Source organism: Oryctolagus cuniculus, chromosome 15 (assembly GCF_964237555.1).
Source record: "Oryctolagus cuniculus chromosome 15, mOryCun1.1, whole genome shotgun sequence".
NCBI classification, from domain to species: domain Eukaryota; kingdom Metazoa; phylum Chordata; class Mammalia; order Lagomorpha; family Leporidae; genus Oryctolagus; species Oryctolagus cuniculus.
In genome coordinates this window covers 85,271,865-85,298,040 of record NC_091446.1, presented here as the reverse complement: position 1 = coordinate 85,298,040, position 26,176 = coordinate 85,271,865, and the positions used below count along the sequence as shown (strand labels likewise).

Sequence of the window (26,176 nt, the reverse complement as noted above, 5' to 3'; positions counted from 1 at the left end):
ATTTTATCGAATTTCATATAAATGGAATCACAGAATGTGTGTGTGTGTGTGTGTGTGTGTGTGTGTGTGTGTGTTTTGACAGGCAGAGTAGACAGTGAGAGAGAGAAAGGTCTTCCTTTTTCCGTTGGTTCACCCCCCAATGGCCGCTGCGGCTGGTGCACCGTGCTGATCCATAGCCAAGAACCAGGTGCTTCTCCTGGTCTCCCATAGGGTGCAGGGCCCAAGTACCTGGGCCATCCTCCACTGCACTCCCGGGCCACAGCAGAGAGCTGGCCTGGAAGAGGGGCAACCGGGACAGAATCCGGTGCCCCGACTGGGACTAGAACCCCGGGGTGCCGGCACTACAGGTGGAGGATTAGCCTAGTGATCTGCGGCGCTGGCCAGAATGTGTACTCTTTTGTTGCTGGCTTCTATCAGAGTAATTACTGAGGTTCATTCATTTTGTAGCGTGTGTCGGGTTTATTCCTTTTTATAGCTGAGTAGTGCTCCTTTGCATGTTTATTCAATACTTTGTTTTTCCCTTCTGCTAGATATTAGGTTGTTTTTGCTTTTGAACCATTACATATAAAGCTGCTATAAACATTTATGCAGAGGTCTCTATTTTTTAAAGTATAAATTTAAAAAGAAAATTATTTTATTTGAAAGGCAGAGTTAGAGAGAGATCAATTGACCTTACATCTGCTGGTTCACTCCCCCAGGTGGCCACACTGGCTGGGGCTGAGCCACACCAAAGCCAGGAGTCTGAAACCCCACCCACTGCTCCCATGTCGGGGGCAGGGGTGCAAGCACTTGGGCCATCTGCTGCTGCTATTCCAGATGCACTAGCAGGGAGCTGATGGGAAGTGGAGCAGTGAGAACCAGAACCAGCACTCACGTGAGGCCAGCATCACAGGTGGCAGCTTACCGCACCACACCACCACATCAGCCCATGGTTTGTGTTGTTAAGAGAAGAACTGAGGCACAATGAAATTCTAAAGAGCAGTATTTCATCAGTTCATGAATCGGGCTGCACCAAACTGAGAGGGATTGGAACTCCACTAAGAAAATAAGGGAAGCCTTTTTTTTTTTTTTCCTTAAACAGGGTAAACAAGAAAGCAAAACAAACAAACAAAAGCTAGAAGCCATTCGAAAGTTACTAGTTACATAAGGGGTAATAGTATCCTTTATTGCAGTAAGTTAGCTGGCAGCTTCTGGGTGGTTAAAGTTAAGTTTTCTTTTTCTTTGGCCCAGGTGAGGCTTCACGTGTGTCTGCAAGTGGCTCAGGTTAAGTTTTGCTCATGTTTACACAGTAAGCAAGGTCAGGGATGCCTTCACAGCTTCATAGACTTTGCCTGTTTAGGGGATTTGCAGCCCTAGTCTCCATTTTATTTCATTTCAGTAGTAGAACGTGTGATTTCATTCCTCTTGGGTATGTATGTACCAAGGAGTGCACTGGCTGGACTGGAGGGTAGGCCTATATTTTAACTTGTTCAGGGACTGCAAAGCTATTTACATTTTCTCCAGCAGCATAAGAAAGTTCTGGTTCTTCTACATTGTCACCAAGACTTGTTGTAGTCATTCTTTTTAATTTTAGCAATTTTGCATGGTGGTATTTCCCTGTGATTTACTTTTTCATTTCCCTACTGACTAGCAACGTTTAGCATCTTTTTCAGGTATTTATTTGAAGTGTTCAGCTCTTTTAACATTTTGCTAGTCTCCAGGTCCATTACTGTCCTAATTTTTTCTTTAAAAAAAAAAAGTGTTTATTTGAAAGAGTTACAGAGAGAGAGAGAGAGAGCAAGACACAGAGAGAGGGATCTTCCATCCACTGATTCACTGCCTAGATGACTATAACAGCCAAGGCTAGGCCAGGCCAAAGCCAGGAGTCAGGAGCCAGGAGCTTCCTCTCTGTCTCCTACTTGGGTGGCTGGGGCCCAAAACCTAGGCCATTCTCCATTGCTTTGTCCAGGCCATTAGCAGGGAGCTGGATTAGAAGTAGATTATCTGGGACTTGAACCAGCACCCATGGGATGCCAGCATTGCAGGTGGCAGCTTTACCCACTTCACCACAATGCTGACCCCAGCTTTTCATTATTTTAGCAATGTCTTTCACAGAGCACAAATTACTAGATTTTTAAAGATTTATTTATTTGAAATGCAGAGTTAAGAGAGGCAGAGAGAGAGAGAGGGAGAGAGAGAGGTTTTCCATCTGCTGGTTCACTCCCCAGATGGCCGCAACTGCCAGAGCCGAGCTAATTTGAAGCCAGGAGCCAGGAACTTCTTCCATGTCTCCCATGCAGGTGCAGGGGCCCAAGGACTTGGGCCATCTTCTACGGCTTTCCCAGGCCATAGCAGAGAGCTGGATCGGAAGTGGACCAGGTGGATCTTGAACTGGGGGATGCCGGCATTGTAGGCAGTGGCTTTACCCACTAGGCCATGGTGCCACTCCTCAAATTACTAATTTTGATGCAGTCCAATTTATCAGTTGATCTAAGAAACCTTTGCCTGACTGAAGGTCACAAAAATTTTATCTATGCTTTGAGTTGTGTGTTTCTAAGTTTTCCATTTAGATCTTTAATTCATGTTGAATTATATCCTAGTGGCTGTGAAGTGTTACCTCATTGTGCTTTTGATTTGCATTTCCCTATTGGCTAATGATGTTAAGCATCTTTTCCTGTACTTATAGGCCATTTGTGTATCTTTAGAGAAATTTCTATTCAGATTCTTGCCCACTGAGTTATTTGTCTTTTTTTGTGTGTTGAGTTGTGAGAGTTCTTTTTATACACTAAGCATGAGACTCAGATACCTGATTTATACATACTTTCTCCCATTCTGTGGATTGTCTTTTCATCTTCTTCCTGATGTGCTTTGCTGCACAAAAGTCTTAAATTTTGAAGTCCAATTTACATATTTTGTATTTAGTCTTTTGATGTCATATCTAAAAAATACTGTCTAATCTCAGATCATAAAGATTTACACTTACATTCTGTTGTAGGAGTTTTATAGTTGTAGTTCTTAAATTCACATCTTTGGCCCAGTTTGATCTAACTTTTTAATATGATATTAAAGTACGGTATGAAGTAGGCATCTAATTTTATTCTTTTGCCTATAAATATGGAATTGTCCCAGCACTGTTTATTGAAAAGACTTATTTCTCTCATTGAATTGCTTTGCTACTCATGTTGAGATCAGTTGAACATAAATGCTAACTATGGTTCATTCCTGGGCTTGATTTTCTGTTCCATTGATCTTTTTTTTTTTTTTTTTTTTTTTTTGACAGGCAGAGTGGACAGTGAGAGAGAGAGAGAGAGAGAGAGAGAAAGGTCTTCCTTTGCCGTTGGTTTACCCTCCAATGGCCGCCGCGGCTGGCGCGCTGCAGCCGGCGCACTGCGCTGATCCGATGGCAGGAGCCAGGTGCCTTTCCTGGTCTCCCATGGGGTGCAGGGCCCAAGCACCTGGGCCATCCTCCACTGCACTCCCGGGCCACAGCAGAGAGCTGGCCTGGAAGAGGGGCAGCTGGGACAGAATCCGGCGCCCCAACCGGGACTGGAACCTGGTGTGCCAGCGCAGCTAGGTGGAGGATTAGCCTAGTGAGCCACGGCGCCGGCCATGTTCCATTGATCTTTGTGTCTGTCCTTATACCATTCCATGGTGTCTTGATTACTTATGACTTTAAGGTAGTATTTTTTTCTTTTTTTTTTTTTTTAATTTTTTACATTTATTTGACAGGTAGAGTTATTGACTGTGAGAGAGAGACAGAGAAAGGTCCTCCTTCCGTTGGTTCACTCCCCAAATGGCCGCTATGTCCGGTGTTGTGCCGATCTGAAGCCAGGAGCCAGGTGCTTCTTCCTGGTCTGCCATGTGGGTGCAGGGGCCCAAGCACTTGGACCATCCTCCACTGCACTCATGGGCAACAGCAGAGAGCTGGACTGGAAGAGGGGCAACCAGGACTAGAACCTGGTGCCCATATGGGATGCTGGCGCCGCAGGCGGAAGATTAACCAAGTGAGCCATGGCACTGGCCCAGTTGTTTTTTTTTTTTTTTTTTAAGATTTATTTTTATTTATTTGAAAGAGTTACAGAGAGAGGTAGAGACACAGAGAGAGGTTTCCATCCGCTGGTTCACCCCCATATGGCTGCAATGGCCAGAGCTGCACCGATCTGAAGCCAGGAGCCAGGAGCTTCTTCTGGGTCTCCCACACTGGTGCAGGGGCCCAAGAACTTGAGCCATCTTCTGCTGCTTTCTCAGGCCATAGTAGAGAGCTGGATCAGAAGAGGAGCAGCCGGGACTAGAACTGGCGCCCATGTGGGATGCCAGCGCTTCAGGCCAGGGCTTTAACCTGCTGCACCACAGCGCCAGCCCCTGAGGTAGTTTTTTAAATAGGGACCTGTGAGCCTTTCAGTTTTGTTTTTCACATTCAATATTGCTTTGGCTAATTTGGATTTCTTGAATTTCTATATGAGTTTTAGGATCAGTTTGTCATCTCTGCAAAGAAATCAACTGGAGTTTTAAAGAGGATTGCCTTGAATCTGCAGATCAATTTGGAGGGTATTGCCCTCTTTTTTAAAAAAAGATTTGTTTATTTAAGAGGCAGAGTTACAAAGCAAGAGAGACAGAGACAGACAGTGAGAGAGGTCATCTGGTTCACTCCCTAAAGGGTTTCAGCAGCCAGAGCTGGGCTGATCTGAAGCCAGGAGCCAGGAGCTTCCTCCAGGTCTCCCATATGGATAAGGAGCCCAAGCACCTGGGCCATCCTCCTCTGCCTTCCCAGGGCATTAGCAGAGAGCTAGATCAGAAAAGGAGAAGCTGGGACACAAACTGGCGCCCTTATGGGATGCTGGCACCACAGGCCAAAGGCTAGCCTGCTATGCCACGGCACCAGCCCTGGGTATTTCCCTCTTAATAACATTAAGGCCTCCAGTCCATGAGTATGGATGCTTTCCCAGTTGTTTAAATCTTTGGTTTCTTTCAACAGCGTTTAGTTGTCAGAGTACGAATCTTGCACTTCTTGTGCTAAAATCATTCCTGAGGCAGGTGTTTGGTGGCCTTGCAGTTAAGACTCCTGTATTCCACATACAGACCCTGGGAGGCAGCAAGATGGCAGTGATGGCTCAAATACCAGCTTTCTACCACCCCTGTGGAAAACCTACATAGACTTCCTGGCTCACTGGTGCCCTCTCTCAAATAAGTAAAACTTTTTTTTTTTTTTTTAAACAGGAGAGTGGACAGTGAGAGAGAGAGACAGAGAGAAAGGTCTTCCTTTTTCCGTTGTTTCACCCTCCAGTGGCCGCCGTGGCTGGTGCACCGCGCTGATCCGAAGGCAGGAGCCAAGTGTTTATCCTGGTCTCCCATGGGGTGCAGGGCCCAAGCACTTGGGCCATCCTCCACTGCACTCCCTGGCCACAGCAGAGAGCTGGCCTGGAAGAGGGGCAACCAGGACAGAATCCGGCGACCTGACTGGGACTAGAACCCGGTGTGCTGGTGCTGCTAGGCAGAGGATTAGCCTATTGAGCCGCAGCGCCGCCTTCAAATAAGTAAAACTTTAAAGATACATTTTAAGTATTTTATTCTTTTTGGTACTATATCATAAAGGGAATTGTTTCTTAAAAACTGTGTTTCAGATTGTTCATTATTGACATATGGAAGTATAGTTGTGGTTTTTAAACATTTATATTGTATCTGCACCCTTGCTGAATTCATTTACTAGTTATCATAGAGTTTTGGTGAGTTCCTTGGGGTTTTCTAGATATAAGATCATCATTTATATTAGATATATTTCCTAGATATAAAACCGTATCCTGTACAAGTGAGGATAGTTCTGCTGCTTCCTTTCCGATAAGGATGCCTTTTATTTCACTTTCTTATGGCCCTGGGTAGAACCTCCCCTAGTGCGGTGAGAAATAGAAGTGACAAGAGCAGACATGACTGTCTTATCCCTGACCCAGGGGGAAACATGCAGTCTGCCACCTTTTAAATAGGAAGCTAGCTGTGGATTTTTTTTTTCTGTGTCTACTGAGATGAGCATGCGTGTTTTTTTCTTGTTTTCCTATTGATATTGTGTATTGCATTAATTAAATTTTTTTGACAGAGTTAGACAGTGAGAGAGAGAGAGAGAGAAAGGTCTTCCTTTTGCCATTGGTTCACCCACCCAAATGGCCGCTATGGCTGGCGCTGCGCCGATCCGAAGCCAGGAGCCAGGTGCTTCTTCCATGTCTCCCATGCGGGTACAGGGCCCAAGGACTTGGGCTTCCTCCACTGCACTCCCGGGCCACAGCAGAGAGCTGGACTGGAAGAGGAGCAACCGGGACAGAAACCAGAGTGCTGACATTGAAGGCAGAGGATTAGCCTAGTGAGCCGTGGTGCCGGCCTGCATTAATTAATTTTCAATTGTTAAACTAACTTTGCGTTCCCTGGAATAAATTCCACATAGTTGTATGATCCCCTTTATATGTTACTGGGTTTGATGAGCTAGTGTTTTTTTAAGCAGGGTTTTTGTAGCTATTTATATATGGAATATTGGTCTATAGTTTCCTTTGTTTTTTTTTTTTTTTTAAGATTTATTTATTTATTTGAAAGGCAGAGTCACAGAGAGGCAGAGAAAGGGAGAGAGAGGTCTTCCATCTGCTGATTCACTCCCCAGATGGCCCCAACGGCCAGAGCTGAGCTGATCCGAAGCCAGGAGCGTCTTCCAGGTATCCCACGTGGGTGCAGGGGCACAAGCACTTGGGCCATTTTCCACTACTTTCCCAGGCCATAGCAGGGAGCTGGATTGGAAGTGGAGAAGCTGGGTCTTGAACTGGCGCTGAACTGGCGCCCACATGGGATGCTGGCACTGCAGGCGGCAGCTTTACCCACTATGCCACAGTGCCAGCCGCTGTAGTTTCCTTTTAATGTCTTTGTCTTATCTGGGTATTGGGATAATACTGGCCTCATAGAGTGAGCTGAGAATTATTCCCTCCTCTCCTGTTTCTTGGAAGACTTTGTGAAGAATCACTATTATCTTATTTGAATGTTTGTTAAATCCTACCAGTGAAGTCATCAGGGCCTTGATTTTTCTTTGTGGCTAGTTTTTTTGATCACTAATTCAATCTTTTATTATGGGTCTATTCACATTTAGTATTTGTTTTTGAGTTATTTTCCTTAGTTTGTATCTTTCTGGGAATTTGTGCATTTCATTCAGTTATCTTCTGAAGGAATTTAGACAATAGCAAAATTCTTACAATAATCAGTGTGATTAACATTTTTGATGTTTGTTGCTTTGTGTAGAACTTTATCTGGTGTTTTGCTTCTGCCTAAATGACTTGTAGCACAAATCTAATTATTACTTGTTTTTGCTTTTTATGTCTGAAAAATATTTTGCTTTTGTTTTTCAGAGGTAATTTCTCTGGTTGTAGAATTCTAGGTTGATATATTTTTCCTTAAGTTCTTTGAAGATGTTGATCCATTGTCTTCTCATTTCCATTGTTTCTTAGGGGTAATTTTCTGTCATTACTGTCTTTTATTCCTTGTATGTGATGTGAGCTTTTCATCTGCCTACTTTTAAGATGTTCTTTATCATTATAGAGTTAGAGCAATTTAATTTTCCTGTGCTTTGTTTTATGACTGTTGTATTTGGGGTTGATTGAGCTTCCTCTTTTTTTGTTTTTAAAGATTCATTTATTTATTCCCATTTGGGAAGTGAACCAGCGGATGGAAGATCTGTCTCTGTCTCTCCCTCTCTCTCTGCAGTTCTGCAAATGGCTGCAATGGCCAAAGCCAGGAGCCAGGAGCTTCATCTGGCTCTCCCATGCAGGTGGCAAGAGCTCAAGGGCTCAGGGCCATCCTCTGTTGCTTTTCCCAGACCGTTAGCAGAGAGCTGAATCAAAAGTGAAGCAATGGGACTCAAGCCAGCACCCATATGGGACGCTGGTGCTGCAGGCAGCAGCTTAACCCACTGCCACAGCACTGGCCTGGTTGAGCTTCATAAATCTGTAACAGGGATGAGGAACCTCTGGCCTGCGGGCTGTATAAGGCCTGCAAAATCATTTGATCTGGCCCTGCCAAGGCAACCACAGGCAGGACTCAAAATTCAGTAGATTTATACAGCAGGCTAACTTTTACATTGATGGTTTTTATGGCCCATGAATAATATCATAAATATCCAAATGGCCCTCGGCAGAAAAGAGGTTCCCTACCTATGATCTACGTGTGTATAGTTTTCTTCTGATTCCCTCCCTTCTTTGGGGAGTCCAGTAACTGGTATATCAGATGGTTTGAAGTTGTCATGTTGTTTACTGAGGCTCTGTTCATATTTTTCATTCTCTTTCCCTTCTGCTACATCTTCAGTTCACTAATATTTTCTTCTGAAATATATAAGCTATTAACCTCATCCAGTGCATTTGAAAATCTGACACTAAGTTGTCCATGCATTGAAGTTTAATTTGAATCTTTTTCATGTCATCTGTGTTGCTGTCATTTTTTGAACGTGAACATTCCAGCATCTGTGTCAATGCCAGGTTTGTTTTAGTCATTGATTTCTGCACCACCACCCCTGCCCCCCGGAATGGGCCATATTCTTTATGCCTGGTAAATTTGTGTTTAGATGTCGGGTAATGTGAGTGTTATTTGGTTGCGTGCTGGACATTCCTACATTCTGGTAAATATTCTTGACGTGTTGTGCTGTTGCTTGGAAACAATCTGATCCTTTCAGGTTTTGCTTTTACGATCGTTGGCAGGACTAGATCCCTGTTTAGTCTAGAGCTAATTATTTCCCATTGCTAAGGCATGACTTTGTTGAGCACTCTATCCAGTGCCCCGTGAACTGTAAGGTTTTCCAGTCTGGAGGAGCATGCAGTATTCCAGGCTCTGTGGGTTCTGAGTCCTCCAGTTCTTTCTGTGTGGTCCTCTCCTCAGCCTGTCAGTTTCCTCATAAGCGGGCTCAGATCAGTGCTGTCCTAAACACCCACAGGGTGCCCTCTTCAGCTATCCAGCTATCTGTGTAGCTGTCTCCACCCTGGCCGCCTCAGACTGCTGGCTGCTCCCATCAGCTCCAGATCTGCTGGGCTGCACCGAGGCGCCCTTCCCTGTGCTGTGGTCTGAGCTGGGCAGTCACACGATGGTTGTTTCTCTGGAGGTCACAGTCCTTTGTTACCTGACGTTCAGGATCTCTATGACCGTGGTTTCGTCTTTGGATTTGTTTTGTTTTGTTGGTGATGGAGGTGGATTTTGTTTTTTGTTGTTTCAAGCATGAGAGTTACGTCTGATCCCTTTATTTCATCTTGGCTATAATTCTTTTAGAAAGTTAAAATTAATGACTTGTAAAGTTTCTTCCAATTCTGTGATCTTTGATTTTTTTTTAAGCTTTTATTTATTTGAGAGGTAGAGTTACAAACAGAGAGAGGGAGAGACAGAGAGAAAAGTCTTCCATCCTGGGTTGGTTCATTCCCCAAAGTGGCCACAACAGCCAGAGCTGGGCCTATCCCAAGCCAGGAGCCAGGAGCTTCTTCCAGGTCTTCCATGCAAGTGCAGAGGCCCAAGCACTTGGGCCATCTTCCACTGCTTTCCCAGGCCATAAGCAGAGAGCTGAATCAGAGGAGCAGCCGGGACTCGAACCGGTGCCCATATGGGATACAGGTACCACAGGCAGAGGCTTAGCTTAATTTTTGGTTACATGCTGTCAACAGTTCCTTTTCCTTCTCCATAGCATCTTTTTTTCTCCTCAAAACGTTCAGTGGGGAGGCATTTGACCCAGTGGTTAAGCATCCTGTGTTAAAGTGCCTGGGTTCAGTATCTGTCTCCAGTCATGACTCTGGCTTCCTGATAGAGGGAACACTGATGGCTCATGTGAGAAACTAGGATTGAGTTCCTGGCTCCTGGGTTTGCCTTCAACCCTGGCCCAACCCACAGTGTCACTGGCATCTGGGGAGTGAAGCAATAGATATGAACTCCCTCTTTCTGTCTAGGTCTCTACCTCTCAAATTAATGTAAAAATATTTTTTTAAAAAAACCACTTAGCGGGGCCAGTGCTGTGGCATAGCAGGTAAAGCGACCGCCTGCAGTGCTGGCATCCCGTATGGGCACTGGTTTGAGACCTGGCTGCTCCACTTCCGATCCAGCTCTCTGCTATGGCCTGGGAAAGCAGTAGAAGATGGCCCAAGTCCTTGGGCCCCTGCACCTGCGTGGGAGACCTGGAGGAAGCTCCTGGTGTCAGCCTGGCACAGCCTCAGCCATTGTGGCCATCTGGGAAGTGAACCAGCATATGGAAGATCTCTATATCTCTGTCTCTCTCCCTCTCTCTGTCCCAACTCTGCCTTTCAAATAAATAAACTTCTAAAATAATAATAATCTAGTCTCCTAGGATGTGACCAAAGAATTTCTTTCAGGAACTAAGAAAGTAAGATTTTCACTGACATCTTTTTCTTTTTAACAACCACAGAGCTATGCAACTAATATTGCATTCTAAAATAATTACAGCATCTTTTCTTGGCAAGTGGAAGCTATTCAATTATAATATTAAAGACATGTAAGGTTTCTCGGGGTGGGGGAGGATAAATGACCTTAGCTGTCATGCTACCACTTCATAGTTCTAACTTTCTGTAGATCTTTTCATTTCTGAGCTGACTTTTCCTCTACAAAATGAAGGTACTGTTTGTGCTGTTGTGAAAGCATGGCTTGGAATATGTTTTAGAATAATTTTCACACCAGTGTTTTTGCAGGATTTTTGTGTCACAAATCAGTCGAATACATTTTACACAAAGATCTCATTAATATACATGAGAGGTCTCACAAAAGTTCATGGGAAAATGGAATTAAAAGAAACTTATCTTTTAATTTTGGTGCAAAAATGTTGCAATCTGTGCATACAGAAAATTATCAGAAAGTTCATGGAAAATGTTCATTGTACAGAAAAACCTATGTACAGATTCTGAAATTTTAAAAAATTTAAAAAAAATTTTTTTTAAATTTTTAATTAAAAAATTTAAATTTTTTAAATTTAAAAAATAAACTTCTCTTTATTTTTAAAAAGATTTATTTACTTATTTGAAAGGCAGAGTCACAGAGAGGCAGAGGGAGAAAAAGAGGTATTCCATCTGCTGGCCTACCCCCCAGATGGCCACAATGGCCAGAGCTGCACCTGTCCGAAGCCAGGAGCCAGGAGCTTCTTCCAGGTCTCCCATGTGGGTGCAGGGGCCCAAGGACTTGGGCCATCTTCTACTGCCTTCCCAGGCCATAGCAGAGAGCTGGATCGGAAGAGGTGCAGCCAGGACTAGAACCTGTGCCCATATGGGATGCCGGGTTTAACCTGCTGCACCACAGCATTGGTCTTTTCCCACAACTTTTTGAAGTACCTTGTATAATCACAAAACTACTAGATATGATTCATGCTGATATTTTCTATTCTATTTCATTGAAAATAAACTTTTTAAGAGTTACCCATTTATGAGTTATATGTAAAAGATATGGTATGTGTAAAGAAAAACAATGAGTTACAGATTCCCCAATGATTAATGCTACTTAGAATACATACTGTTAGTACATACTGTTCCCCATTGATTAATGCTACTTAGAGTACATACTATTAGTTCTCTTACCAAGTTTCACTTTAAAAGGGTTTGCATCTAGTATGATTAAATAGGTATATCTTCATGCATAAGAAGATTAGACGTGAGGTTTATACAAGAATATAAGCAAAAAAAAAGACATGAGGGAGTCACACAGTTGGTTGTAGAATGAAAGGTAGCATGTCATTTTGTAAATTTATTAATGGTTTTGAACTTTTTTCCTACAGATAAATATAATTAAAATACTCATTTTTTCTCTTTATATAGACAACCTTTCCAGCCTCATAGGAAATCTGTTGCCGTGTAGTACAGTGGAAAAAAATTATGTGATCTCATGCTCAAATAATCTACTGGAGGACTTTGGATATTAAAATATTTTCTCAATGTGTTTTCCAGATGTCTGTGACCTTTTGAAATTGTTATTCCTCCCACTTAATTTTAAGGCTGCTAGATTGGCTGAGTTGAGCAATAGAAATTAATGAGGTAGACTGTTTGAATTGAATAAATGGGAAGAAAATAGTTCTATCTAGTTATTACTATAACAGGAACAATTTTTAGAGATTCAGTTCCCACATGGTCATCTGCTTTAGTTAGGAAATGGTGCATTACTTGAAATATTATGTTAATAAAGAGTTATAGGCAATATAATTTTCAAATCATTGGAGAACAGTAGAATCTATATAACACAAACTATGCTGAACGTAATTATAATGTTCTTTGCTTCAGAAAGTTATGGGTGTGTAGACATATTGCTTAAAAGTATTATACATAGTATTTTAGTGTTTTACAAGGTATTTTTCTTAATGATTTGTCCCAATACCCTAAATTATATTAGTATCTCTCGTGATGTTCTGTATATACTAATCACATAGTTAAGTTTGTTGAAACTGCCAGCAACTTTATATACATAACCAAGGAATTAAAAGTTCTGACTGTATTAATCTATTTCTTTCAGAAAGGTCACCAGCCATATAATGGATTTGATAGGTCAGATTGCTTTTTTCTGGATGTCATGGTAACAACACAGGAAGTATGCGTAACTTCTCACCGCTGTTAGTCGTCATCACCACCAAAGAAAGACGTTTTTTATGCGGCAGCAGCATTCATTTTGGCACCTTTGATGGACATCCTGGTTTTGCTTCCAGCTCTTACAGGCATGAACAAGCTGGGAGCTCATCTTGCTAGACAAGCGCCCCTGAGTGAGAATGCCTAGAAGAGGGCTGGCCCTTCATGCCCGGACCCACTGGCTGCTGCTGGGCCTCGCGCTGCTCTGCAGCTTGGTGCTGTTCATGTACCTTCTGGAATGTGCCCCCCAAACCGATGGAAACGCGTCTCTTCCTGGTGTTGCTGGAGACAGTTACGGTAAAGAGTATTACCAGGCTCTCCTCCAAGAGCAAGAAGAACATTATCAAACCAGGGCAGCCAGTCTGAAACGCCAGATCGCCCAGCTAAAACAAGAATTACAAGAAATGAGTGAAAAGATGAGATCGTTGCAAGAGAAAAAGAACGGAGGGGCTAATGGCGTAGGCTATCAAGGCAACAAAGAGCAAGCACCTAGTGATATTTTAGAGTTCCTTCATTCCCAAATTGACAAAGCTGAAGTTAGCATAGGAGCCAAACTACCCAGTGAGTATGGGGTCATTCCCTTTGAAAGTTTTACCTTAATGAAAGTATTTCAGTTGGAAATGGGTCTCACTCGACATCCTGAAGAAAAGCCAGTTAGAAAAGACAAACGAGATGAACTGGTCGAAGTTATTGAAGCCGGCTTGGAGGTCATTAATAATCCTGATGAAGATGACCAGGAAGATGAGGAAGGTCCCCTTGGAGAGAAACTGTTATTTAATGAAAATGACTTCATAGAAGGTAATATTAAAAATATGCCAGTTGGTAGTTATGTTAATATGGCAGAATGCAAGTATTGAATGCTGATAATATAAGTCAGTCATTATCCACAGTATAAAAGCATGTATGTTTCTACCCATTTCATTCCACCAAAAATTTGCAGTGGCTCTTTGGAAAAAAGTTATAATGAGATCATAGTAAAAATGGAGAATAAAGACCAGAACATAGAATAAATGTAAACTGATACAATAGAATACTAACCACTGAGGTTGAAGGGCCTAGTGCGCTGTGTATTTATTTGCATGTGTCTGATTTGCATTCCTCTCTTATTAAATGGTCTCGATGCCCCTTTTTTTAAAAAATATTTTAGCATGTATGCACTAAGGTTCAAAATGTGAAAAAGTTTGATAAAATTAATTTAGTAGGCTAGTGCTAGTTTTCCATTTTGGAAGAAGGAAAACACATCAAGTAGCATACACAGTTTTGCATATTTGGCATTTGGAAAAGTAAGCAAATAATATATTTTCCTAATATATTCTGCAGAAGGGATGTGGGGTATTTTTATACATCAAGATGGTACATGATTCAAAGGTCAAGGACCACTGCTATAAAAATTTGAGATATGTGTCGATTGATATAACCAGAAATAATTATAGCCATCTCTGTCTTAATATCCCCTGCCAGATAGTTAATTGTGGACTTAAAACCACTTGGTATATAAATCTGTCCGAGAAGTTTCATAGGTAGTGTAGCACAGGTAGTTTTGTTAACCCTGAATCAGCATGGCTATCACCTGCCGTACTTCACTGACGTCTGTGGAGGCCGCCAGGGAGGGCGCTCTGCTTTGCCGTGGTGTCAGGTGTCGTCTCCCCATGGCCGCCTCTTTACTTCTGCCATCACTTCCTGCTCTTTTTGATGGATTGTTTCTCTCAGAACTCTTCTAATTTTTCTGCAAGGTCAGATGTTTGTCTTTTCACTCTGTTTGTAGCTTATGGCCGAATTGAATGCTGCAAGGAAATCAGATAACTGAGCGCGTGTAAAAAGTGTCCTCAGGTCAGCTCTGCATGGAAGGGAAGCGGTGCCCGTTTCATACTCTGCAGCTGCTGCTTCTCTTAGGCTTCCCCTTGAATCCTGTCACTTTAAACAGTTTTCCCTGCGTGGAACATACTCCTTCCTCACTTTTCCCCCATGTGGTTACAGCTGCAGCAGCTGAGTAACTCCCTTGCTCGTCCAGACGTCAGCTCAGATGTTCCCTCTTCAGGGAGTCATCTGCACCCTCCGGTCTGAGACAGCAGTGCTTCCCGTGTGCCCGTGTCACCGTACCCACATCCTCTCTCGCAGCACTTGGCGTGGGGTTTGGCATTGCCCGTCTCCTGGTTCCTAGTTCCTGCCAAACTAAAAGCTCCAGGAGGGTTGAGACCCAGTCTTACCTTGTTCGCTGTCTTATTTCTAGATGCTGACTTAGGGACTCACATGCCTCTAGGTTTAACCTAGTGTCTCCTGAGTATCAGTGTTTAAAAATCGCAGTGCCCACACACATCCATACTTTTCTCCAAAAGGCATGTCAGATCACAGCCTTTAAGTCTATACAGAATTTTCTTGGTCTGACTCCACTCTATTCAGGGTGTGTGTGTGTGTATAAACACAACAGTGTTGTTGTCTGTCTCCTTTACCAGACTGGCCCTTCCTCAAAACTGACACCATGTGAAAAATCAACAGCTGACTGAACACTCTATTTCAGCTAAACCAAGCAACTGACATTAACACTTGGTTTTAGCTAAACCAAGCAGTAGAAGTTTTAGCTCTTGGGTCAAGAATAGAGTATTGCTGAGAGTAATTTGTAATATCATTACTGTTCTGGATAGGCTTTAGTGTTTAAAAACTCTTGTAAAAAGTAATAGTTCTCATTTGGATTAACATGATAATTAAAAGTAACAATGGTTAAAACAATTATTAAAGTAATACTTATCATTTATGAACTGAATAAAGTAGCCGAACAGTGAGCATTTATTTGAACCTCTTTTTTTTTTTTAATGAATAGTTGTTACTGACTGTACCATGGGGATGAATATTTCACAAATAGATACAAACTCTATGGTCTGGTTTAGTAACTCTTGCCTTTGACTAAGCGAAATCTGTCTTCCTCCTGAATGTGTAAACTGACCTGGAGATGTCTCTGTTCCGAACTTTGTCCTGTAGGTTACTATCGCACCGAGAGAGATAAGGGCACACAGTATGAACTCTTCTTTAAGACAGCAGACCTAATGGAGTACAGACACGTGACCCTCTTCCGCCCTTTCGGACCGCTCATGAAAGTGAAGAGTGAGATGATTGACATTACCAGATCCGTTATAAATATCATTGTGCCCCTTGCTGAGAGAACTGAAGCATTTGCACAGTTTATGCAGAACTTCAGGTAAGTGGCAGTGCTGAATGATTAGGCCAAGGTCTTTTTAAAAAAAAAAATCACATTTCATGCAGATGTACTTAATGTATCTTCACTGAGTATGATTTCTTAGAATTACAGAATAATTTGATAGGCTTTAAGAGAACTTTATTTTTGAAGTTCTCTTTTTTCCATAAAACATGTATATTGTGTTATTGACAGTTTATACTATGAAATGAATTGAGGGTGACAACTGTTAGAATATAATTGTGTATGAATTTGTTTTAGTTAAGTTGTTTTATTTTTTTAATTTTTTGACAGGCAGAGTGGACAGTGAGAGAGAGAGACAGAGAGAAAGGTCTTCCTTTGCCGTTGGTTCACCCTCCAATGGCCGCCGCGGCCGGCGCGCTGTGGCTGGCGCATCGCACTGATCCAATGACAGGAGCCAGGTGCTTCTCCTGGTCTCTCATGCGGGTGCAGGGCCCAAGTAGTTGGGCCATGCTCCACTGCACTCCCTGGCCACAGCAGAGAGCTGGCCTGGAAGAGGGGCAACCGGGACAGAGTCTGGCGCCCCGACCGGGACTAGAACCCGGTGTGCCAACACCGCAAGGCAGAGGATTAGCCTAGTGATCCACAGCACCGGCCGTTAAGTTTTTAAAAGTCAACTGTATTGAAGCATAATTTATATGCAATAAATATTGCATATTTCATGACTTTTAGCAAATAGGTGCCCACAACCCACTACCCCAGTCAAGATACAGGCCGTTGCTATCTCTCAAGAAACTCTCTTTGAGGACAGTTTGAGTTTTAATTAACATAAGGGAACAGTGTTGTGGTGTAGCAGGTTAAACCACCACTTGTGAAGCCAGCTTCCATGTCAGAGTGCTGGTTGGAGTCCTGGCTGCTCTGCTTCCAATTCAGCTTCTGGCTAAGGCCCTGGGAAGGCTGCAGATGATGGCCCCAGTGCTTGGGCCCCTGCTACCCTCATGGGAGACCAGGATAGAGCTTTTGGATCCTGGCTTCAGCCTGGCTCAGCCCTGGCTATAGTGTTCATTTGGGTGTTGCTGGCATTTGGGAAATGAACAAAAAATCAATATATTCTCTCTCTCTCTCTCTCCCCCTCCCTCTTTCCCTCCCTCCCCCCTCCCCATCTCCCTCTCCCTCCCCTCCTTCTTGCTCCTCCCTCCGCATCACCCTGCCTTTCAAATAAATAAATAAAAAATTTAAAACTAAATTAAGCTAAATTTAGAAATACAGACATGTAATTAAAAATAGGAGGAAGTTATTCCATCTTGGGAAACAGAAAATAAAGTTTTTGCATTGCTTCACCCCACATCCTGTATCAGAGTGCCTGGGATCCATTTTCCTATTTCCTGCTAATGCATGTAGATAAGGCTGCAGATGATGGCTTAAGTATTTAGTACTTTTTTTTTTTTGACAGGCAGAGTGGACAGTGAGAGAGAGAGACAGAGAGAAAGGTCTTCCTTTTGCCATTGGTTCACCTTCCAATGGCCGCCGCGGTCGGAGCGCTACGGCCGGCACACCACGCTGATCCGATGGCAGGAGCCAGGTACTTATCCTGGTCTCCCATGGGGTGCAGGGCCCAAGCACTTGGGCCATCCTCCACTGCACTCCCTGGCCACAGCAGAGAGCTGGCCTGGAAGAGGGGCAACCAGGACAGAATCCGGTGCCCCGACCGGGACTAGAACCCAGTCTGCCGGTGCCGCAAGGTGGAGGATTAGCCTAGTGAGCCGCAGCACCGGCCGAAGTATTTAGTACTTTGACTCTCTGCCTCCCAGGTGGGAGACCCAGATGGAGTCCAGGCTCCTGGCTATTGCCTGTATTTGGAGAGCGAGCCAGCAGATGGCAGATCTCTCTGTCTCTGTCTCTGTGTTGCTTTTCCTTTCAAATAAAGTGAATAAATAAACATTACTTTAAAATGGATTATTTTAAAATACTGAAGTGTTAAAGAATTAATAACTACACATTAGAATAACAAGAAAATAGTGCTCTCTTTAACAATTTCATATTTTAAACACTTTAGTATTTTTAATGTTTCAGATACTATAATGTACTAGTTTTAATAGTCCTTCTTGTATTGAAATTGTTGAACTTAAAAAGTTAGTTAACACTGTTCTGCAGCAAAGTGTGTAGAAGTCAGGAGTTTTACCTGTTTGAAGTAGCTCACTTGAGATCTGATTTTGTAAAGCATTTTTTCTTGGATTTGCATTCAGAGGCTGCATTGTTCTTTGCAATAAATAATCTCAGCAATGGCAAATATTTTTCCCTGATAATTGGTATAATTTTTGGAAATACCTAGTCTGAGAATAAAAATAACTGTTGATCTAGAACTTGAATATTTATGTATCTGGTCCTAAACTGATTTTCCTTGAAGAGTTTGTAATTTGATTCTGAAAGCAATCCCAAAGCCAAAGCTCCGAACTTGGTTTTGAAATATGGCGACGAAGTTGGGACTACGGCCCTGTGCCTTTGCTGCAGCACCGTTAGAAATAATCCAGTGATACTGCTGCTTCTCTCCGCAGTTCTTCATGTGATTTCATTCTGTATGAGTAACGCCTCATTCGTTTTCTTGTTAAAGCTTCGTGTAGTTGCTGTCTGGTGTTTGCTTGAACAAACTTTATTTTTCAATTCTGGTAGGGATGTTTGCATTCATCAGGACAAGAGGATTCATCTCACTGTAGTGTATTTTGGTCAAGAAGGACTGTCTGAAGTCAAGTCTATCCTAGAATCTGTTACAAGGTTGGTGACCCCCATCCCCAGTGAAGTCCCCGATAGTAACATTACTAGCAGCATGAGAATTTCAGATATTTAGTGAGCTGGTTAATAGCTGGTGTTTAACGTTGGCTGAATACGTGGGCAGCTGTGCTGCAGGTTCCCCGTTCCAATGCAACCCCCGCAGAGTCACCTCCCCGCAGCTGCTTCGCAGGCAGCCTGGCGTGAGCAGGACCCCTCCTCTGGCTCCCTCCCTGCCGTGTGCTTGCTGCTGCTTTCCCCTTCACTGGATGTAGTCCCTTCACTTTACTATCATCTCCAGAGCGCGGCTCTGCCTTACCACCTTTCTCTCCTCCATCTCCTCAGTCTCCTCCTTCCCCCTCCTCCAGCAAGTGGTGCTTACATCTCCCGCACACTTAAGAAGCCCCAGCTGACTCCGCAGTACCCAGTAGCTGCTGTGACGTGTCTGTCCTTCCATGGCCAAACCTCACCGAACTGTAGTTCCATAGCTAAGGAACCCCTGTAGTACCTGGCACATGGCAGGTGCTCAGAGTTTGAATGAATGAATTAGTAATTCCTCAATTACTAGTTTACCTTCTCAGCCTTTTTCTTCCTAAATTAAGGGCCCAAAAGTGCAACCCAACTGCCAGATTCAGCCTTTTCTCTGGTATCCTCTTTGATTGCTTTTTCCACATTTCACAACCTAACCAGTACTTTCTTCTAAAATGTTCTTCTTGTGTTTGTAAAATGTAAATATTTTGCAAATGTAAGTATGTTATGTTGTAAACTACTGAGTTGGTTGTCTTCTCTGACCACACTAACTATCTTTTACATGCTTCCTTACCTTGCTGCGTAGCTGTGGCCATTCTGTAAGAGTCAGGTGTGGCTGACCATTCTCGCGAGTTGCTGCACTAACATTCATTGAGTCCTCCCTGCTGTGTTCCAGGTGCACTGCCTGGGGATCTGGCTGGGGTAGTTGGAAGAAGACTGGGCACAGCTGAGTGAGTCTCAGTCACTGACGATGAGCACACACACACTGCCCGTCTTGCTTCCCTGCACCAGCGCCTCCTCCTGCTGGCCTTTCCGTTCAGACTCGGGACACTGGGCTCGACACGTGAGAACCAGTCTCTTACCCCTTCTCCACCTCTGATCCCCCTGACGAGTCAGTCCCCACCCACTTACTTCACAGGACATCCCCTGTCCCTTCCTCGCTACTGCCAGCCCTCTAGCTCTAGTTCCTCCATCTCCACACCCCGTCCATCTCTTCCCTCTCTCTTCCCTCACTGTTGCCTGATCACCTGCTAAGTGCCAGGAACTCACGTGCTGTTCCTGAAGCAGATGAGCACACCTGCCTTGCGCTTGCCTAGGGGATTAGGAGCACACTGAGGAGTCTTGGCCACCTCCCAGAAGTAGAATGAGTGTTAACAGCCAGATTTGGGGAAGACGGTCCAAACAGCTTTGACAGCTCAGGCGCTGGAACCAGAGACTTGAATGCCTTCAGGATCCTCTTGGCGTCCTGTCTGTTTTTCCCTGCATGCTGACTGCATCCTCCTGCTGCAGACGGGCTTCTCCGCATGGTGAGGGGTGCGGCTGTGGGCGGCTCTGGGCTCTCTTCTTCTCAGCTTTGCCATCAGAGAGGAAAGAGCTTTCTCCCAGGTCCACTTGAGAAAAGGGAAGGACATTCTGCCCACTCTTGAGTCAGTCACTATGGCCAGGTGGGGTGGGGGTGACTGTGATTGGCCCCACTTGAGCCTGGGCCCCGCCCCTAGGAAATAACTGGTTGGGGTGGTTGGAGAGCGAAGGGTATTTTGTGATCAGTGCCTCCATTGGTACTGGGCTGTTTCTCAAAAGAAGGGAGAGATTCTTATCCCGCAAGGTGGGGAGAAGGCTCCTGGCGTCCGAGCACGTGGAGTCCCTTGATGACCTGTTTGGGTTTTTGTTTCCGGCTCTGTCACCGGCTCTGCACTGTTAGAAGAGTAATCCTCCTGGGTGTTACTCCTTTTTGTCTGTCTCCTGATGCAATGCTTCTCCAGTTCTAATGTCAGTCACCTGCAGGGCTTGTTAAAATGTAGAGGCTTGGCTCCACTCCTCTCCTGGATTCGGTGGGTCTGTGGAGGAGTCTGATGGACACTGAAAATCACTGCCCCACCATGGAAACCACGCTGACTCCTCCTTGCCTTTACCCTGCTACCAAGTTCTTTAACCTCGCATGGCAGGTGCTCCTCAGTCTGACCCTCGTTGTTCCCATTTAGAGTTCCTTTGTTCTAATCTGATTCGTCTGATCCCTAAGTGCTCTCTCTGAAATGCTGTCTGCTTTCTCACATCTTTGCCTTGGAGAGTAATTCTTTGGAATGACCTTTACACTTGGCCACTGAGCCCAGGGTTTAACTAAGACATAAATCACTGTACTTCCACTTCTGACATCTTCTCTAACTGCTCCAGACACACGTAATCTCGCTTCTCAGGACTGCTGTGCATTCATTCATTTGCTGAACCCCTGCTCTGTGAGGGGCACTGTGTGCAAAGCAATGGACAAACAGAATCCTTGCTCTCGTGGAGTAGGGGAGGTGGTTGAAGAGAATGATGGCCGCTTTGCCGTGGGTGTGTTTCTTACGAGATCCCAGAGGGCAGTGGCCGTGTAACAGCTCTGTAAGCCTCACACCACCAGCACGCCTCCTCAAGTGCGGGCCCTCAGTGAATGTCTGTCCCCAGTGTTGGTCTGACCCCTGAAGCGGATGCCTGCCTTCCCTGTGTGAATGTAGGACCAACCAGTAAAATTGTACAGCTGTAAAACGTATTTTGCAAGTCATGTTGAAGGAAGAGTTAATTACCTTAATGGGACTTACCATTTGTTGTGTGTGTTTTCCTCATAGTGAGTCTAATTTTCACAATTACACCTTGGTCTCGTTGAATGAAGAATTTAACCGTGGACGAGGACTAAATGTGGGTGCCCGAGCATGGGACAAAGGCGAGGTCTTGATGTTTTTCTGTGATGTTGACATCTACTTCTCAGCCGAATTCCTTAACAGCTGCCGGTTAAATGCTGAGCCAGGTGCGTAAAATTTTGGTAGCTGAGTTGAGTGTAGAATGGAGAGCAGTGTCGGCGTGTCCCATACTGTGACTTGTTAGTTTCAAGGAAACCAAGTTTTAATTAAACCCTAGGATATTAGTTACAGTCAGCATAACTTAACTGGAATACTAAGTAGGAAATTGAATTTGACCTTCTGAGGTTTGTATCCTTTGTTCTGTAGGGGTCAAATTTCTGCTGACTGCGTTTGAAATCAGATAAACAAATGAGAAAGAGTGGGAAGTCTGGGCGTTGATGAGGAGGAAGCCCCTGAACAGAAGGCGAGCCCTGTGACAGCGTGGAGGTGTGAGAGGCAGAATTGCCCGCACGCACGCACTCACTCCCACAGAGGCCGCAGTACACGGACTCTGCATTTTGGGCTGGTTTGCTGTGTTTCAGTTTAGGTTGTGGGTATTTTTAACACAAACACACAAATAACATTTTTATAATTCAAATTCTGTTTTAAATGTAAAAAGGAAGTTTTCTGTATGAGAGAATCCCAACAAGAAAAATAAGTTCAGGAAATCTGTTGGGCAACACAGTGACTGTAGATGATAAGAGTGTACTGTATGCTTAAAACTTGCTCAGGGAGTAGATTTTAGACATGTGAAGAAAAGGATAAGTGTGTGAAGCGATGCTTTGTTAATTAGCTTGAGCAATCATTTCACTGTATGCTTGTATCAAAACATGTTGTGCTCTATAAATATGTGTAATTTGGTTGTTCTACAGTTGGGTTTTTAAAAAAAGAATTGCATAGTAAATGTATTCTCATATCTTGTGAATGCCTACCTTCTTATTAAGCAGTTGAGTTAGGAGCAGTGTCAGGAGGTCTCTGGGAGCCTAATGAATAAATGAGGATTGGGTTTATTTTTCTTACTCTCGACAGCATGAAATTCAAAATGGGGAATTTGAAAAAGCTCAGTGTAAAAGAACTATTTTTATATCTAAAAATAGGTTTTCTCTTGGGAAATTGAACTCGCCATCCGTAAATGGGTGTGAACGAAAGTGGAGTGAGCATTGGCCTGAGACCTGCAGTGCAAGGGCTGCCGTGTCGTCCCACACTCCTTGACGGTCACTGGGCACTCGTATCATCATGCCCGAGTGAAGCCAGTCCTAGCAAGGCCTTCACTGTTGAGTGAGATGGGCTGCTAGCCTTCCAGCGCTAGCCTTCAGTGCTGTCCGTGTGAATGCTAATGACAAGATCTTCCTCACGGGCTGCTGTTACGTTTGATGTTTTTAACCCTTCTGTCCCAGCTTTTATTCAGATCAGTCTGCAATTCTGTATTATAGTTATTCTCTACATACCTATTCATTGTACTGTATTCCTTGGATTTACTGTTTCTAATGATTCATTTTGAAGGGTGAGTTTAACAGAAATTTAAGTCTCTTGGTGATTGCCAGAAGTTAATCTACATCTATTACTGCCAATTAGCTGAAAAATAATAAACAGTTCATCTAATGGACAACTGCGAGAAACCTTTGCCTGTCTCCCCAAAGTCAAAGGGAGTAAACGTGTGAATTATCCTGTAGTCTGTTTTTTCTGTTCTCTTGCCAAATTTTAGTTTGTGGTTTGACCTGATATGTTTTAAAGTCATCACCATGTTCATGAAATTGATACATCCCATAGCTTGAATATCAACAAAATACTATTGATAAAAATCATAATATGTGATAAAGACTTCAGTAAGATCTTACTAGATATTGTATTAGAAATCAGTCCTTCATTTTGTAACTAATTTGTATGACACAAACAAATATTTTTAATTTATAGGTAAGAAGGTATTTTACCCTGTGGTGTTCAGTCTTTACAATCCTGCCATCGTCTATGCCAACCAAGATGTGCCACCACCCGTGGAGCAGCAGCTGGTGAGACTTTTTTTTTTAAGATTTATTTATTATTTATTTGAGAGGCAGAGTTACAAACAGAGAGAGGCAGAGACATAGAGAGAGAAAAATTTTCCATCCACTGGTTCACTCCCCATATGGCTACAACAGCCAGAGCTGGGCCAGTCTGAAGCCAGGAGCCAGGAGCTTCTTCCAGGTCTCCCCTGTGGGTGCGGGGGCCCAAGCACTTGAGCCATCCTCCACTGTTTTCCTAGGTGCATTACCAGAGAGCTGGATCAGAACCGGTGCCCCCACATGGGATGCTGGCACCGCAGGCGGAAGCTTAACCTGCTACACCACAGTGCTGGCCCCGGCGGTGACCTTTATATTGTCAGTCATGAAAGATCCCAAAAACCTTTCCTAGACTTCCTTTGTTGTACAAGTAGAAAAACTGTAGTTATCACAAATACATTTCCAATACCCACATCTCTTAATAAAATGCTTTCACATTTATTGCTTCAGAATTAGATGTCAGTAGTATGAGGAAAAAAAGAACCTCATGTTCTAGAAGGTGGATTTGTACAGTCATTTCTGTACAGCTTATTTTTAGTGATACTAAAAATTTAATTTGAACACCCTACTAACTAGAAAGTAAAACTACTCTGTTAAATAACTAAGAATGGGTAATATATACTTATGGAAAATTACATGAAAGTCAGGGAATGGGAATGCCATGTTTCAAAACTTAGAGTTACTGCCAAAGCTATAGTTACATAACCTTTGTAAAGATTTTTTAATTTAATACTTTGGAATAATTTAGGTTTATGGAAAAGTTGTGGAGCTAGTACAGGGAATTCTTATGCTTTGTTCGGTTCCCCCTGAGGCCAACCACTTATGTAACGATGGTGTATTTGTCAGAATTGAGAAATAAGTAGCAGTAAGTTAACTATACTACAGGTTTTATTAGAATTTCACCAGTTTTTCTACAGATTTTTTTTATTCCAGGCTATGTTAACAAGTTTACATTTAGCATAATCTTTTATTGTTAGCATTAACAGAAAGTTTGGTGAAGGTGTGTGTTAAGATGTCACTTGGGATGCCCACATCTCTTATCTGTGTGCCCAAGTTCAAGTCCCACTCCGCTTCCAAATCCAGCTTCTTGCTAATGCACTCTCTTGAAGGGAGCAGTGATGGCTCAGTAGATGGGCCCCTGCCACCCACATTGTGAGACCCAGCTTGAGATGTGCTCCTGGCTTCAGCCTGGCCCGGCCCTAGCCATTATGGGTGTCTGAGGAGTGAGCCTGCAGATGGAAGATCTCTGTCTATCTGCCTTTTAAATAAATAAAAAATTAGAAAAAGTGGAAACAAATAAACTGAGAAATCAATTTAAGATGTTTAAAAACAAATGAAAAAATAACTCCAGGGAGAGCAGGAAGAAAGTAAAAGATGAAGGCAGAGCTTAGTAAAACAAAATAGATTGACAAATATAGGGCCTTATTATTTATGTGCAAAAAAATTATTTATCATGAAATGGGCAGATTCAGGGTACAAAGGAAAATATTAACATTGGGAGAATATGAAAGCATTGAGAGAAAGCAGTTTTAGATGGTGAGTTTTTTTTTTTTTAAGATTTATTTTATTTTATTTGAAAGAGTTGCAGAGAGAGGTAGAGACAGAGAGGTCTTCCACCTGCTGGTTCACTCCCCAGATGGCCGCAGTGGCTGGAGCTGTGCCGATCCGAAGCCAGGAGCCAGGAGCCAGGAGCCTCTTCCAGGTCTCCTACACAGGTGCAAGGCCCCAGGCACTTGGGCCGTCCTCCATTGCTTCTTCTGGCCACAGCAGAGAGCTAGATCAGAAGAGGAGCAGCCGGGACTCAAACCGGCACCCACATGGGATGCTGGCACTTCAGGCCGGGGCTTTAACCTGCTGCACCACAGCACCAGCCCCAGACATGGTGAAGTTTTAAGATATTGAATAAAAGACTTAAGAATTTATGAAATAGAAGCACAAGTTCAGTTCATGTAGTATTTTAGAAATAAAAAGAAAAGGAAGTTCTGAAGAGGCTAAGAGCCATTTGAGAAACTAGGACTGGCATTCTGGCACAACAGCTTGAGCTGCTTGAGGTGCTTTATCCAAGCACAGCTTTGAGTCTCGGCTTCTCTGCCTTCAGTCCAGCTCCCTGCTAATGGGCCTTGGAAAGCAGCCGAGAATGACCCTAATACATGGGCCCTTGCCAACCACATGGGAGACATGGAGTGACAGGCTCCTGGCTTTGGTCTGGATCAGTCCCAGCTGTTTGGTCATTTGCGGTGTAGACCGTCAGATGGAAGATTGATTTGATTTCCCCTGCCCCCCCCAACTCACTCTGCCTTTCAATTAAATAAGTAAAAATGTTTTTAAAAGATCAAAAAATAGGCCAGCACCGCAGCTCACTAGGCTAATCCTCCACCTGCGGCGCCGGCACCCCAGGTTCTAGTCCTGGTCGGGGTGCCGGATTCTGTCCTGGTTGCTCCTCTTCCAGGCCAGCTCTCTGCTGTGGCCCAGGAGTGCAGTGGAGGATGGCCCAGGTGCTTGGGCCCTGCACCCTATGGGAGACCAGGAGAAGCACCTGGCTCCTGGCTTTGGATCAGCGCAATGCGCCAGCCACGGCGGCCATTGGAGGGTGAACCAACGGCAAAAGGAAGACCTTTCTCTCTGTCTCTCTCTCTCACTGTCCACTCTGCCTGTCAAAAAAAAAAAAAAAAAAATCAAAAAATAGAACAGTATCAAAAATTACCCTAAGTACATTGATAAAATGTGTAATTG

The 26,176-nt window shown here is 43.7% G+C and overlaps 1 protein-coding gene across 3 annotated transcripts in view; it reads left to right on the top strand.

Moving 5' to 3' along the window:
* The window catches only part of CSGALNACT2 (chondroitin sulfate N-acetylgalactosaminyltransferase 2), a 49,445-nt gene that overhangs the window by 7,144 nt on the left and 16,125 nt on the right, over window positions 1–26,176 (top strand). The window contains exons 1-6 of one of the 3 annotated variants that reach the window (XM_070058380.1): window positions 6,561–6,671; window positions 12,475–13,382; window positions 15,561–15,777; window positions 18,406–18,507; window positions 21,354–21,532; window positions 23,319–23,413. In XM_070058380.1, coding sequence (XP_069914481.1) covers window positions 12,725–13,382; window positions 15,561–15,777; window positions 18,406–18,507; window positions 21,354–21,532; window positions 23,319–23,413 — 1,251 coding nt within the window. In that variant the 5' untranslated portion in view covers window positions 6,561–6,671; window positions 12,475–12,724. Of the gene's footprint in view, window positions 1–6,560; window positions 6,672–12,474; window positions 13,383–15,560; window positions 15,778–18,405; window positions 18,508–19,426; window positions 20,058–21,353; window positions 21,533–23,318; window positions 23,414–26,176 lie in introns of those variants that run through there. The other 2 variants (XM_002722500.4, XM_070058381.1) reach the window with 2 other exon arrangements.